A 14,380-nucleotide genomic window follows, 5' to 3' on the forward strand; every position below is an offset into this window, starting at 1 on the left:
ATTTGTACAAATTCTTGGGACACTTAACGGCGAACTCTGCGACGGATGCGATGCCCCTGGGTCAGCAGGTAGAAGTTATATAAAGGCCTGATAGTTCCTTAGCTATGACACATAAGGCTGCCGTCAGCACATTTTAATCAATGCTCGATTATCTACGCATTCGATTGGAACAGCAACCAGGTAGGATTCTATTTTGTTTTGCATTACAAAAATACATAAGATTACTGCACGGATGCCGTAGAACTCTCACCACCAAAACCGTGGAGCTCATTTTAAAAAAATCATGAAACGATGGCGACAATCGTAACACCCCTAGTGAGAGCTTAAACAAGTGTCTCTGTCACTTTCTCTTCCTGTTTAACGCCAACTTCCAAAACCAGCCCCGCTAACTCTTCCATACGGCCCATGGTTATATAGCAGGAGCGAATTCTGTCTCTCGTCACTCTTCTGGGGTGCCTTCAGACTGATCACTGGCAAGGTTGGCTACCTTGAACACCGATCTGTCTGAAACACATCTGAAAGCGCGCTGGACTTCACAGCTCCATGCAGGGGACAACACAAAGAGCTGCCACCTAGTCCGGTTTGCTCCGTATTGGGACGGTTGAACAGAAATTTTTGTCATTAAAGCACGGAAGCAGGAGGAAATAAAATAAAATAAAATCGCACAGGCGGCAATGAATAAAACCGTGCACACCTGCTTACAACAGCAACACTAGACAATGCACCTACAATGCATACTGATGAGGCAAAAGTAAAAAAAAAAAAGAAAAAACAACGTAATCCTTATACTGTTTTTTCTTACAATCCGACAACTAAATTCAATTTGTTAAGACCTCTCTACAACTCACTTGCAGGTCGAAATTCAATAGAAATCAAATTTCGCAGATTGTACATCCTATTATCTCTTCCAGTCAGACCCTTCTTTGCACAAAGTGGGGGCAAGAAAGGACTGTGTAAGACAGTGAAGACCTGGCACCAATGTTCCCAACGCCTATTAGAGGGCAAAGCGCTCCATATTAGTTTTAAGTGTTCAGTAAATTTATTAACAGCCTTTGCACCCAGGCAACAAAGGTGTTAAAGAAAATCTTTATAACAAGTTTAGTGGTGCTTTCAATGCATTACGCTTGCCTTACTCTCATCATTTGATCTCCTTGATATTAAAATTGCTTTTCTGAATGAGGCAGAGGGGTTTCAGTGTTATTTTCTTGTGTGTGCTAAAGGCTTTCTGGTTTCACCAGTGCCGATACAATAAGTTAGACTTGACCTTTATGCATCTGTCAGAATTTGCCAGGACAAGGATTTTTTTGGGGGGTTTTCACCGAACTCCAGCCGGGATTTTGATCGGTTATCTTGTAAAGAAAACGTATTACTTCGTTGAATTAGCACAAACTGCTACAACCATACACAACTCTGCATGGAAGTTTCTCAGTCAAGTGCACTAAGCGAAATTATTAGCCGCTCTAGAAATATGGGAACTGGTTGGTACACTGAGCAAGGAGAGAATAACTGAATGGGATCTTTTGTTGTCATCAAGCGCTGAGTTTTTAAGATGTACTCCTATATTCTTGACCACTCAATTTACACGCGGGAAAGCAGAGAGAAAAGGAAATCCAATTAGGTATGAAAACATATCCACTATTAATTTGTTTTTAGTTCTTGTAGCTTTGTTTTGATTGGGAACAGGGTGAAAGCTAGTTGGGAAAAAAAAAAACAATGTTTAAATTTGTAATACTTAAACGCAAAACTATAACGTGAAAGTGAAATGGCTAAGTTTTAAATCATTAGCAGACTGGAAGCCAACTGACCTTGTACTAACCCTTATGGGACAGAATACCGTTTCTGCAACTAATTACTACATTAATTAATATCTGAACAGTTTTACATCATGTTAAATAAAAGATTTACTACATGCAAGATAAACAACAGATGTTTAAAAATGTAACAGTTGTATAAACATTATTTTCTTTACTTAGAAAGCCAGTAAAATAGTTTTGTATCTTTAGATTCAAGTAAAACAACTTAATGCATTTAGTTCCCAGGAAAAAAGTGCTCCAAATTCACGCAACCGCTGATAAAATTCCAAAAACACGTCTGAATGAGAGAAACAACTTTTATTCCTCTCTTCTATACTTACAGTGTGTCGTTGGATTACTTTGCGTCTTGAAACATCCAAAGCTTAGGTTCAGAAAATCAAGCGCATAACTTGCTCTCATGCAAAAGGATTTGAAAAGCACTCTTGTCCAGACACCCAGGTCTACAACGAAGTTTTTAAAAATCGCTGGAACAGCCAAGATTGCCTCAGTTTTAACTACACAACAGCTTACTGATTTATGCATTTTCCATTTGGCAAACTACACACTGTATACAGGGGACACTAAAGGTGAACTCAGTAACAGCTTAAAAGCAGATTCATTCTACCAGCTCGATCTATAAAACTCCTTTCGAACGTGTTACACTCGGATTGAAATGTCTGCGTTTAAGGTTGACGGCTTCCTTAAGTTTTAAAACAGGAAAGACGACACGCTGACAGGCAGGCAGGCTTCCTTTCATTAGTTGACAAAGCTGATTGCTATCCAGGACAAGCACTGCTATGTTAAGCAAAACCCCAGAGTGTTTTAAAATCCCTTTAAAGTATTACATTTATTCTGGTGCAGATTCATCACTGTTATGTAGTTGTGAGTCAACCTGAAATACCTGCAATTAAATATTTTACTATACATGTGCAAATAAATTAAGGATAAAAACAATAGCCCTTATCAAAGACAACTCAGATGTGCTGTACAGAGACAACTCCACTCCATATACAGAATTTCTAGCTTGAAAGACTGAAGAAATATCCTGTTTATTCGCTAATTGTACTTTTGGAAAGAAAACTCTTGTTAAATATCAAATTAGAAGAAAGATATCAAGAGCCACCAGCACATATCTCCTTGCTGGAAATCTGACGCTTAAATGGGACAGAGGCTGGGCAGACAATGATAAAAAACAACAACCTTGAGCTCTGGACAGCATTTAGTTAAGTCTTTCTTCCCCATGCTCTTCAGCAGCTGATGAGTAACACAGTCTTCCATTTTAACAACGTGTAGGAAAAGATCTGCTCAATTAGCCGACTTCCCACTCGCACTGAAACGTCTGCAAGGCGCTGGATCCGAAAACAGACAGCCTGTTGTGATGGTGTTTGTCATCTTAATCTTGTGCTACTGCTAACGAGTAAGTAGCTATTTCCCTTTCCGACCGACGCACAATCCTCATTAAATCAAGTGAGGCTTCCTGTGGTCCTGGCCTGCATCCAGCATGCATACATACATCAACTCTACGACACAGATCGTACCCAACGCTACACAACATCTCTCCCAAACCCCAGCTCTTCTAAACCAAGGGGGGGGGGGGGGGGAGTTGACTGTGGCACAGATGTCCTGAATGCACCCTGACTTTCTTTAAGGCCATTTCTGCAAAAGTACGGAACAAATAAACCCAGCAGCAACACGCAAATGTTGGCTAGCACTCCTTTAAACCTCTCCCGAGAAATCGATAAATTAAACCCCAGTCTGGTTTTGGAAGAGAAGGTCACACACTTTCAGATGCCTTAATCCCGTCTATCCGCTGCAGCTATCCAATGTTCAACATACGCCGTTAATTGTCCTGGGTGTGCGCCTGGCGAGCAATGCAATCCCTGGGCTCACCCCGTCACCGGGACGCCCACCTGCACAGGAAGATCAGAGCACCGACAGCGCTGACAGGCTGTCCGACCCCCCCAGCGCGGGACTGCTCCCGCAGGAAGCGGGGGAAAAAACCATTCGGCTGGCCTGCAGCCCGTCTAATACAAGACGGAAAGGAATACAAACGAAAAAATAAAGGCCAGCGCTAAGCCCGTCTTTCTCTTTTTCATTAAATGTGCAAGGGCCACAGCCCAGCCCAGCCACATGCAACCTTGTTTTTTCCCCCCAGTGGATGAATTTATCCCGGGGGATTGGCTTGGCTGTTATCCATGAAGCGCACACCACCACAAAACCACACTGCGTACGTTGCGGACCGCTTGAGAGAGGGAAGAGGAAACGAGGGGGAGACAACTGCATGAAGTAAGTGCAGAGAACAGGGAGAGACTGGCGATCCCCTCCGTGGCCTCGTGTGTGTTCCCTCCAGCGTCTGGAGTGTTTGTCAATTAGTGATCAAACTGGTCTTTTCCACGGGACTCTCACCAGCTCCGGCGTATGCAGCGCACGCAGGACCCGAAGCTGAGGGCTTCGAATCATGCAGATAAATCTAATTAAACGCTCATTACCATATCCTAGAAGTCATTTTCAGGAGTCTGCACAAACTGGCGGGTGAGCACCCCCCCCCGCAGGAGAGGAGAGTGGCTCTCTGAAATGGGGGGCTTCCCTTTCGTGTTCGCAGGGCTCGGCGAGCCAGAGCACGGCCGGCAGTGGCTTTCTGGCTGGTTAGCAGGCTGTGTTGTTTTTTCTCCCCTTTGAGCACCTTAACAATCTCCCCATCACTGCCCGATGTGTGCACTCAAAAAGGCGGGCTACGGCCATCTCTCATGCTGTCACACCCAGATCTTCTGCAGCAACCAGGCTTGATTTACTGGGCCTTATTTGACATTACATTTCTGGCTGTGGCTGCATGTTTTTTGTTTCATTATTACTACTCCTCTGATTACCAGTCTTGAAAATCGAGGAAAGGTTTCTGGTCTTAAATGTCAATCAAAAAGTCAACAACGCCCACGTCCTATATTGTGGTGGAGCTATCAACAGTGAACCAGCCTGCAAAGGCCTAGAGGAGCCACATGGCGATTTGTCAGAAGCGCACAATGAGCTCTTGTTGTTTAGCTTCTAAAGAATCAGGGAATCCCAAACTGAAATCAATGGGGAACACCACTTAGGTAAAGGAGAAAAAAAGAGAAGGAGATTCCTTGTGGAATTAAATGTTCAGTCTGTCATACAACATGAATGCATACTGTTTCTTTCCATTTTTAAACAAACAAATGTCTTTAATCACAAACTCTACCAGGGTTACTGGAAGGGTAACTGAAATGTTTTCCTTCTCCAGCGATTAGGCGGAGCGCTGTCCGTGTCAGGAACAGACAGGGTTATGTTTAAATACTCAGAAGAGATGTAGGCGAAACCCACACACCAAAAGATCCCTCTTAAAGAGAACAAAACCACGAGCGCCTGAAATGAATTGGCAGAATTCTGAATTTCGTTTTTTACACCTTTGTTTTGACTGAGTCAGACTCCTACTTCCAAGTAGTTAATGACAATTATAGGAATCGAATACATTAATTTAAATTAATTTGCTTTAAAATAATAAGCAATAACTGTAGCAATTATTTCACATTTCAGTCATGTGTTTTTACTTGAGCACAGAGAGACTATCCTCTGTCGCCTCTGAAGCCTTCGGCTCTCTGTCATCTTTACGAGAAATGCATCAGCTTGACTAGCTGTGAGTAATTCAATGACACACTGAGCCTACAGTTCTGCGAAAGAAGTGCACACCATCACTGGTGGCCCTCTGGTAAATTACAGGTTGGTGGCTTTCTCAGAAGCTCTGGTATGTCTGGACTGCCAGTAGCAATGCAGCTACTCCGAAGAGCTGCTTTGCGCCCCCTGTACCTAAACGTCCCACTTTGTGTCCCACTTCCTGCAAAGTTCAGAACGAGCTCGGCCTTGGCTTTGGCACTCTTCTTTAGATTGCTATGTGCTGCGTTCAAACAACTGGTCCTGCAAAGAAATTGCCAGGAAGAGTACAGGGGAACCAATAAGGTGTTACACCCTTCCTGTCAGAACAGAACTGAATATATTCTTTTCCCCTTACTTCCCTTCTTTCTGCCTGGGGAACACTATGCCATGCTCGGCATATCAAAGTGAACAGCGAACTGCATATATAGGAAACAGGAAATGCACCTTCATATGTGCTAAGAATAGAAACAAGCAGCAGGCCAAAACTGCCTCTCCTTAAAAGCTGAGAGGTAGAGAGAACCATGCAAAACAATGTGCTCCTTGTGCTGAAACAGCTGTGCTTGCCTTCCTGCTCCAGGCTGCATAGTGGAATCACCAGCTAGTGCTTTTAAAATATTTGTGCATCTTGTGTTTTAAAAGTGTTAAAATGTCTTTCTTTTTTTAACCCCGGCCTTTAACAACAACACAGATACAGCAGTTTAAACCAGCAGCATGTGACTCTGTTCGGTACTCTTTTGACAGCTGGCGGTGTCCAGCCGCGCCACCGAACTCTGAAGAAGAAACCGGAGGTGAACGGGAGTTTAAGAGGAAGCAGATCAAAGGGGCTCCTCGCTCACATCGGTGCCATCTCCCCCCCACTCCGTCAAGCGCGTTCTGTTATTCACGCATCGTGACTCCTATTGCAACGTGCAAGCGCTGTAGCATCTCTGCGCCAGAGACTCCAGAAATACCCTGGACCTCTTTTTTAACGAGGCAGTGAAAGTCTGACAAGCAAAAACCTCATTTAGACTTCAGAGCTGTGTTTTTCTTCCCCCCGTTCATTTGACACCACCTGAGACGGAAAAAGAGCAGCGCGGCTTTGACACGGCGATAAAAATAGACGAGACGCGAACTGAGCAAAGGGCCTCGTCCCGGACTTGGTCGTGGGGCCGGGGGCAGACCCTCCTGACGCCGGGGGCTCACCTCTTTTTCATTATACTGACGTGGAGGTCGTCTTCCTGCTTTATGTCGGCGCGCTCACCATGGGCCTGCTCGCACTCCTCGCTGTCGTCGCTGCTGAACAGGGAGGCAAGCTCCTTCTTGGGGATGCGCGTAGGGGGGAGGGGGATCGTCCGTTTCTCCGCCAGGCGCCCGCGGTTCTGCACAGAGACCAGAGCACAGAACAAGGGCGCAGAGTTTTAGCGCTGTAATTCCAGAGCTGGGCTGTCTGTATAGGCACTCAAACAGGCACTTGATTCACAGCGAGGCACGGTGGTGCAGCTGTTAGCGTGGCTGCCTCGCAGTGCTGTGGTCCTGGGTTCAATTGTGTGCCTGGGGTACCATCTGTGTGGAGTCTGCATGTTCTCCCTGGGTTTCCTCCGGCAGTCCAAAGACATGCTGGCAGGTTAACTGCTTTTTGGAAAACTGGTGTGAGTGTGTGTGTGTGTGTCCTGCAATGGACTGGTGTTGCACAGGTTGCATGCTGGGATAGACTCTGGCTCCCCCACAACCCTCAACTGGAAGAACTCGAGAATGGATGGATGGGAGATTTCAGGTTTCATGATTTAAAGATTTTCGTACTATGGGGCAGGTGCCATTCTAGATGACAACTTAAGCAGGAATTCACACATAAAGAAGACACCGTCCACCATTTACTTATAATTCCTTAAAAATCATTCAATACGTATATAAAAACAACTTTAAAATCAAAAGGTTAAAGTGTGATCTTGGGCGGAAAAAATGCCTACATGGAAGTACCTGTGCTGCAGTAGTTCAACAGCATGTATTTGTCAAACAGAATCTCAACTCTATAACCCCACAAAAAAATAAAATTACAATTATTAAGCAAGCTTCAGAAGGAATTCAAACACGGGCCTTTGTACTCAAGCAGAATTAACCATGCAGAAAAAAAGTGGAAGAAAAAAACATTTATAGCAATATAATAAAATCATTTTATGGTCCTTATTGTACTTTTGAGACAGTTACTTACCAAGCATGACCAACAAGGGACACATTAGACCTGAAATGATTTATAGTCATTCACTGCTGTTCAGGGAGAGCTACAAGAACTATCGCTAGGCTGCAGAGGCAGGAAAAACTGACAGTATATTATAAAAGTAATAAGAATCAATTAATTATCAAAACCACCCATGAACAACACACCCTCAATACAGGTCCACTCCCAGAGACTCTGTGCCTTAAAATTGCAAAAAAATATTAAGTCCATTCCATAAATCTGTGATCAAACGAGAAGTTAAGAATGTATTAAACTGAAAACACAAGAAATCGAAGAACAGATGAATCTTCCATGAAGTACGGTGTACTGGACAAAGAGATGACAACCACTCAGAAACTGCTCTTAACCATGGTCCTCGGAAACAACAGATCATGCTGATATCAAACACCTCCACTAATCAAGTTCAGTTATAAACATTCTTAACTGCAAGACAATGAAACTTCAGTGCCTGCTATTCCTGACTTAAAGGTCAGTCCATACTTCAGCTCCTCTCAGGAGTGGGAGGTTTCAGTTTTAAGTAAATTAAAATAAGTATGAAAATCAGCCAGACAGGTTTCTTATTTTAATGTACTCTTTTTGTGGTCAACACGGGATGAGTCCATGTTCAGGAAGTTGCTTATCATGGCACACAGGACACAAGGAGGGACTGAGTGCTCATGACTATGTTCACACGAGGCAGCGAGAAAGAGAAAATCTGGGATTGTCCCCTTAAACCAAGCCAAAATTCTTTGGAAGCCAGGAAAGAAACCTTAGGGGGCTCCACACACATGCCTGAGGCTGGACTCAAAGCCTGGGTACCGGGACCTATGTAGTCGGAGCACTAACTGCCTCGCTACCTTGCCGGCTATCGGCAAACCACACATAACAAAAACCCTGAACCTGATCTACAGTCTTGAATCCACATTATTTTTTCACATTTGCATGTTTATTTTCAACGGAGTGGTGACGCTGACTTCTATCTTCGTCGAGGGACAAACCAGAGGGACACAAGGCAAGTTATGGAGCTTTGGACACCTGCTGAGGAGGGGTCTGCAGCCTGGACAAGTACCTCTCCCACCTGGGCACAATTCGTCTGCTGTACCGCATTAACCAGAGCTCCCATTGTCACTGTTTTCTCCCGCAAAAAATCGCTTTTGCTCTTGCTGGACGATCGTCTGTGACAGAAGGAAACACTTCCGTCCGCCAGATGTGCTCCTGCAGGTAATTAACGACACAGCTGCCAGCACAGCGATGTCTGCAGGCGTCAGTGCTGCAGCGGGAGACTGAGGGCGGAAAGGGGGAGAATCCAGCCCACCGAGGACAAGACTGCGAGATTCCTGAGGGATGACCGAGCCGCCTAGGGCGTAACGCAGACAGACAAGGGGCTGTTCAGCACAGCCACACAAAACCAGGCGCACATGCTGAGCCTGTTCAAGGAGAGAGAAAGAGCCACACAATCCCGGTATTCTTCTGCACAGCTCCAGCATGCCTATTCCGCGGCTTCCTGTCTCCGGCGAGAAGCAAGAACAAGAAAAAAGGAGACGTGTGCCCCTGAGGCTGGGAGAGGCTGGGGTGTCCCTCTCTGTGACCCGAGCAGGTCAACTCAGGCCGGCTCGGCTCTCGCCAACAGGGAAAGCACAGAGGGAGAACGGGATGAAGGCCCGGCTCGGAGGCTCCCTGCTCCCCATTCTTTCCATCTCTTTCTTCCTAAACCGAGCCCCCTGCGAGGGCCTCCCCGGAGCGACAGCATGACGAGGCTGGCCGGGCCGACCAACCAGGAGACAAACAAGCACAAAGCCTCCAGGTGCTCCCTCGCGGCATTAACACAAAAAAAACCACAAAGCGAAGGAAGGGGGAAAAATCCCGGAGGATGATTAGATTAAGGCGCATATTTATCAGCAGATTTAAAAAGTTGCACTTTTTTTTTTCTTTTACATAAAATGCGTATCCAGGAATGCACAGCACAGTAACCTAGTTAAAGTTTTCTGAAACGGGGAAAAAGCTGTGGCTCAGGACCTCGGGGGCTGTTCTACTTCTGGATCTCGTGCTTCTGCAGTGCCCCCACAGCTGCGTCTTCAGCAGACCCACCACTGCATAAAACTGGGCAAATATACATATATACTGCAGCTTCCATATGGGAAGCAAATGCTATGCTGCCCCTGCAGACAGACTCATTTCTTCTGCGGCGGAGTTATCATCACCGCAAGGCCCAGCTGCTGGGAGGTGCACCTTCCACAGCCAGGTGGAGAGAGAGGGATGTACTGTAACAGCACAGACCGCTAACAGCATGCTGCTTGAAACAGGCACTGGGCCTTGGGGCCTTACAGGAAGTCCTCCCCAGCTCCCGGGGGCATCGGGGTTTAAGATCAGGGTTGGTCTGAGTCCACACTGGGCCCAGTCACCGGCCTCAGCTCTGGCTGCTGTCACCCATGTTAGCCAAACACCCTTTTTTTTTCCAAAGCTGCCCCAGTTACAGAGAGCTTAACTCTAAAAGCCACACTAGAAAGCGCCACTGCAACATCGGTTTCAGTACCGAGAGCAAAACTTAAACGCGCACCGGTATAAATTAGTCCTTAATTTGAGGTTTTAGTTGCAGCAGCACATTCATTTCACCCCTGGGCTGGCAGGGGGCGTCTCTAAAGACACCCGATTCTTTTTAACCGACGACTTACTACTTTCCTCTCCACTCACCCCTGTGATTTCCTGAACTGCTCAGCCCTAATAACCGCTGCTGCTGTCCACAGCACCAGTCAGCTCAGGAGGAGAGACCACACCCGCCCTGGCCCAGTACAGCCAAGCTTTCCATCCAAGCAGGCAGCAGGGCAGCTGGAGTGCCCGCCGGAGGACCGACTGCCCTCCCTGGGCGCGCCGGCCCGCACGCTGTTCTCGCCGAGCGCTGCAGCCACGTCCGTTTCTTCCACTCAACCACCGAGGCCCAAGCAGAAAAATCTGCAAACCCTCTGTTTTTTCCCAGTCCCCCCCAAAAAAAACCCTGAACGGGCACAAAACGGTACTGTCAGCGATACTGCCGGCGAGAAAGAAAAGGATGAAAAATGTTGGCGATTACTGGTGGCGAGCAGTACAAACTACAAGGGCAGAGCTCCCGAGAGTAGCTGTCCTCGCACAGTGCGCCCAGTAGCACGAGGAGCCCTGCTGCAGGCCTTCCTACCCTCTTTCCAGGGAGCTCGGCTCCCTCGCGCCAACTCCTCCCGCTGGTGAGCCTCACGCCAACCGCGCCCGCGAGTGACACAGCCCTGACGTAGAACTGGCAACCTCCAGGCCGGGAGCCTTGGACTTTTCTTTTCCAATTTCCTCCCGTTTCTTCGCTGCTCTTGCTCCATTCTCCATGTGCAACTTCCTCGCGAAGCATTTCGCAATGATAAACACGGAACGGGCCACTCGGGGTACCAGGACAAATTCATTTGCTGCTGCTGTGGGTTCTGGTTTACTGATTTTGTTCTTAAACATTAATACTTCTTTCACTTTTAAACACGGTTCCTGTGCTACATGGGACTTCTTTTTAATTAACGGCTCAGACTACCCTACGCACTTTTCAATCAATGTACAGCTCCCTGCTTCTCTCTGGTCTCTGCAACCCCAGACCATGATTCTCGTTTAACCGGTGTCATCGGCGTTACGCTCGAACGGCGGGGAAAAACGCATCGCTTGGCAGGGCTTCAATACCCAAAAAAAAGAGATCACAGCGCGCTTAGCGCCCCGACGAAGGCAGAAAGAGAGGGCGTCTAATCTGACGATAATTAAATCAAATTCATCAGGGGCCGGATGGAGACGATTAAAAGGCTCCGACTCCGCGGCGCATGTCCCACTCTCCCCCGGATCTGGGGAGGGACGGGAGTGTGTGTGTGCTTGTGAAGGGGGAGGGAGGGGTGCTGCTCCCGGAGGGGGCTCAAGGACTCATTCTGCCGTCTTCCGGAAGACGGATTCGGCTCTCTGAGCCGGCAGAGGGGACGGAGCCCCACTGGTGGCCCTAACCACCCCCCCCAGCAGCGCTGGCGTTTCCTGTCTCTCCCGGCTCCGCCAGGATCCCGAGGCAGCGGATGACTGCGCGGCCACGCACGGCCTCGGACGAGACGCCACTAACCGAGACCGCCGGCTCTGCCCCTCCGTGTGTCCGTGCAGCACGAGAGTGGGAAACGCGCAGGAGGCAGAGAATCTTCCACAGCGGACCGCGCAGCCGGCTAGCCAGCTCCCAGCTCCCAGCCTTGAGACTTGTTGACAGATCTTGTGGTGGGGAGACTACCCACACAGCCACAACCCCCCCCTCCCCACGCACGCACACCCCTTCCTTACTCTCACTGACGCATTACTGGGGGAGGCGGCTCGGCTATTTCCGGCAACACTTCCACCAGAGAGAAGGTACTCCAAAACAGAAGATTAAAAACAGAAGTGGCAGCCCACACCTGCCCGTTTCACTCACACACACACACACGCATGCACCTCGGCGACGTGATTCAACATGTGGTCAAACCCTCCTCTGGCCATGGAAAAACGGAAAAAAAAAAACAGACGCACTTCAACTTTCCAACAGAATGGCACAGCTGTGAAGAAGTCCGCCCACCTCTTCAGCCTGGGTTGTTTTTATAAGGGAGCTCGCTCCCCCCCACCCCCCCCAGCGCACGCACACACACACACGACGCACACACACACGCCGCTTACAAACTGCGGTCCTGTTAAAACTCCACACACCGAACGACGGAGCGCGCACCGCCTCCCGGGGTGGAAGGCACCCGGCGCGCTAAGTAGGCCACTGCGCGGGTTTCACGAGACGACGGGGGCATGTGGTTCATTAGAACACTTTACCGCCAGGTCGTCCAGCGCCAGCCTCGCGTTACAGAAGCTGTGCTGAACCCAGTATGCACTCCCAGCCCGTCCAACATCGCCGCACAGGGCACGGGGGCCCTCGCCAAGAAAAGCCACAGCAAGAACAGAGGTGGGGGGCCGGGGGGGGGCGGGGGTTGTGCTGAGTCAAGAGGACGAGCTGACCGGCATCTTCGTGTCGGGTTACAGCTCTGCTCTCCGGGGACGAAAAGCGAGGAAAGACAGATCTCACTGACCGCCGGGACGGCCCGTTTTCTGATTCTCGAGCAGAGAATTCACAACAACACCCCCGGTGTCTCCCTGTCTTCCAGGACAGAACGGAACAGGGCCCGGCGCGGCAGCGAAGGAAGACGCCACCTGGACTGTCTGTCCCTCAACACAAACGGGGGAGGGCCTTGCGGGGAAGGGGAACGAGTCGGAGCGTTACAGGCCTGCCGCCCCAGAGCCAGGCCCCGCCAGTCGCCTGTGTCGAGGGACGGCGGCACTCCGGGGGCTCTTGTCGACCACCAGCGCCTCGGCCGCCCTGTAACTGACTGCTGGCAGAGCCCGCCGAGCTCCAGCCCTCTCCCGGGTCCGCGCCCCCTGCAGGGCGGGGTCGGAGCTGCACAAAGACAGCACGGGGGGGAGAGGCCTCCCGTCTGGGGGAGCACCCCCAGGCCCTCCGGCCACGGGAGCCGAGTCTGAGCTGGGAAGGGTACAGGAGGATGCCTTCGACAGACGACCTGCGAACTGCACAGTGACCTCCCCCCCGACCTGAGTCAAAACACCGATCGAAACACTCGCTGGTCATGGGGGGACATGGGGGGAGGCAGGAGAGTCTAGCTCCAGCTCCTCTCCCCCATGGACAGAGATCTCAGGCCGCCCCCACAAAAACAACAAGTTAGCCAACAGTCAGACAAGGGGGCTACAATAATATTACTTGCCTGCACTTCTTTCTTTCTGTTTGGATCTGTATTTTTATCCCTCCAACACAGAACAGAGGGATGCAGGATGTGTTTGCCTGGGAACACTGCACATGCATTTTCCATTCATTCATTTCTTTAGAAGGGTCTTGACTCCACTGGTTCTGTTCTTTACCCGCCTGCTCCCACTGTGCCCGCCTTGTGTAGCTGCATATCTTGTGTAGCTGTTGGCTGCTGCCCTTCTATAAAGGCGCTATACAAAACGAAGGCGGTCATGGCGAGGTGGAGGCGCGCTCCGGCGCTGGAGGTGACGGGGCTCGGCGGCTGACTGGCACGCATGCGCAGCGAGCGGCAGCAGCCCGTGACATCCCCGCAGCTGCCGAGCCCGAGCCCTCGCACGCGCTCTCCCCGGGGGACGAATGCCTAATGAGTCACGCGCCTGTCTGCCGTAACCTCTCCGTGTGTGAGCGCGTGGGCGGGACGGCGGGCAGACTTGGCGCGAGGGGGTGGGGGGGGTTGGCGGGTGCCACGCTGAGCTGCTCTGCTCTGCTCGGCGCGGTGCAATTAAAAAAACAGAAACGAGGGCGCCACTCGAGGCACGACTGAATGACATCTGTGTGTGCGTGTGGGGGTTTTATCCGCAACAATAAATAGGCCCCCGGTTCTCGGTTTTCTCTTTAAAATTGCTTTCGTTGTTTTTTTCTACGCAGACTAGGGCCCGACGCTTGAATTACGCAGAACCGTATTCAAAACAACCTACATCGCCCGTTTCCCCACATGCCCACGTCCACAATAAAGCCATAAACATTTATCTGCTCTCTGCTGGGGGGCAACATATTTCACATGAGCGGCGCTATTAAAACCTGGGCTTGCGTGCACGGAAGAGTAATTAAGGTATTTTATTATATTAAAGGGCAGTATTTCACACTCCCTTCTTTAACCGCCTCCTAACAGCGCGCTAACGATCACACTAAAGCGCGCTGTAA

At 49.4% G+C, this 14,380-nt stretch overlaps 1 protein-coding gene across 3 annotated transcripts in view; it reads right to left on the reverse strand.

Annotated features, from left to right (window-relative positions):
* The window catches only part of samd11 (sterile alpha motif domain containing 11), a 100,353-nt gene that overhangs the window by 50,465 nt on the left and 35,508 nt on the right, over positions 1–14,380 (reverse strand). For all 3 annotated transcript variants that reach the window (XM_069183613.1, XM_015336986.2, XM_006641992.3), the window contains one exon: positions 6,642–6,817. In XM_069183613.1, coding sequence (XP_069039714.1) covers positions 6,642–6,817 — 176 coding nt within the window. The remainder of the gene's footprint in view (positions 1–6,641; positions 6,818–14,380) is intronic.

Source organism: Lepisosteus oculatus, chromosome 25 (assembly GCF_040954835.1).
Source record: "Lepisosteus oculatus isolate fLepOcu1 chromosome 25, fLepOcu1.hap2, whole genome shotgun sequence".
NCBI lineage: Eukaryota > Metazoa > Chordata > Actinopteri > Semionotiformes > Lepisosteidae > Lepisosteus > Lepisosteus oculatus.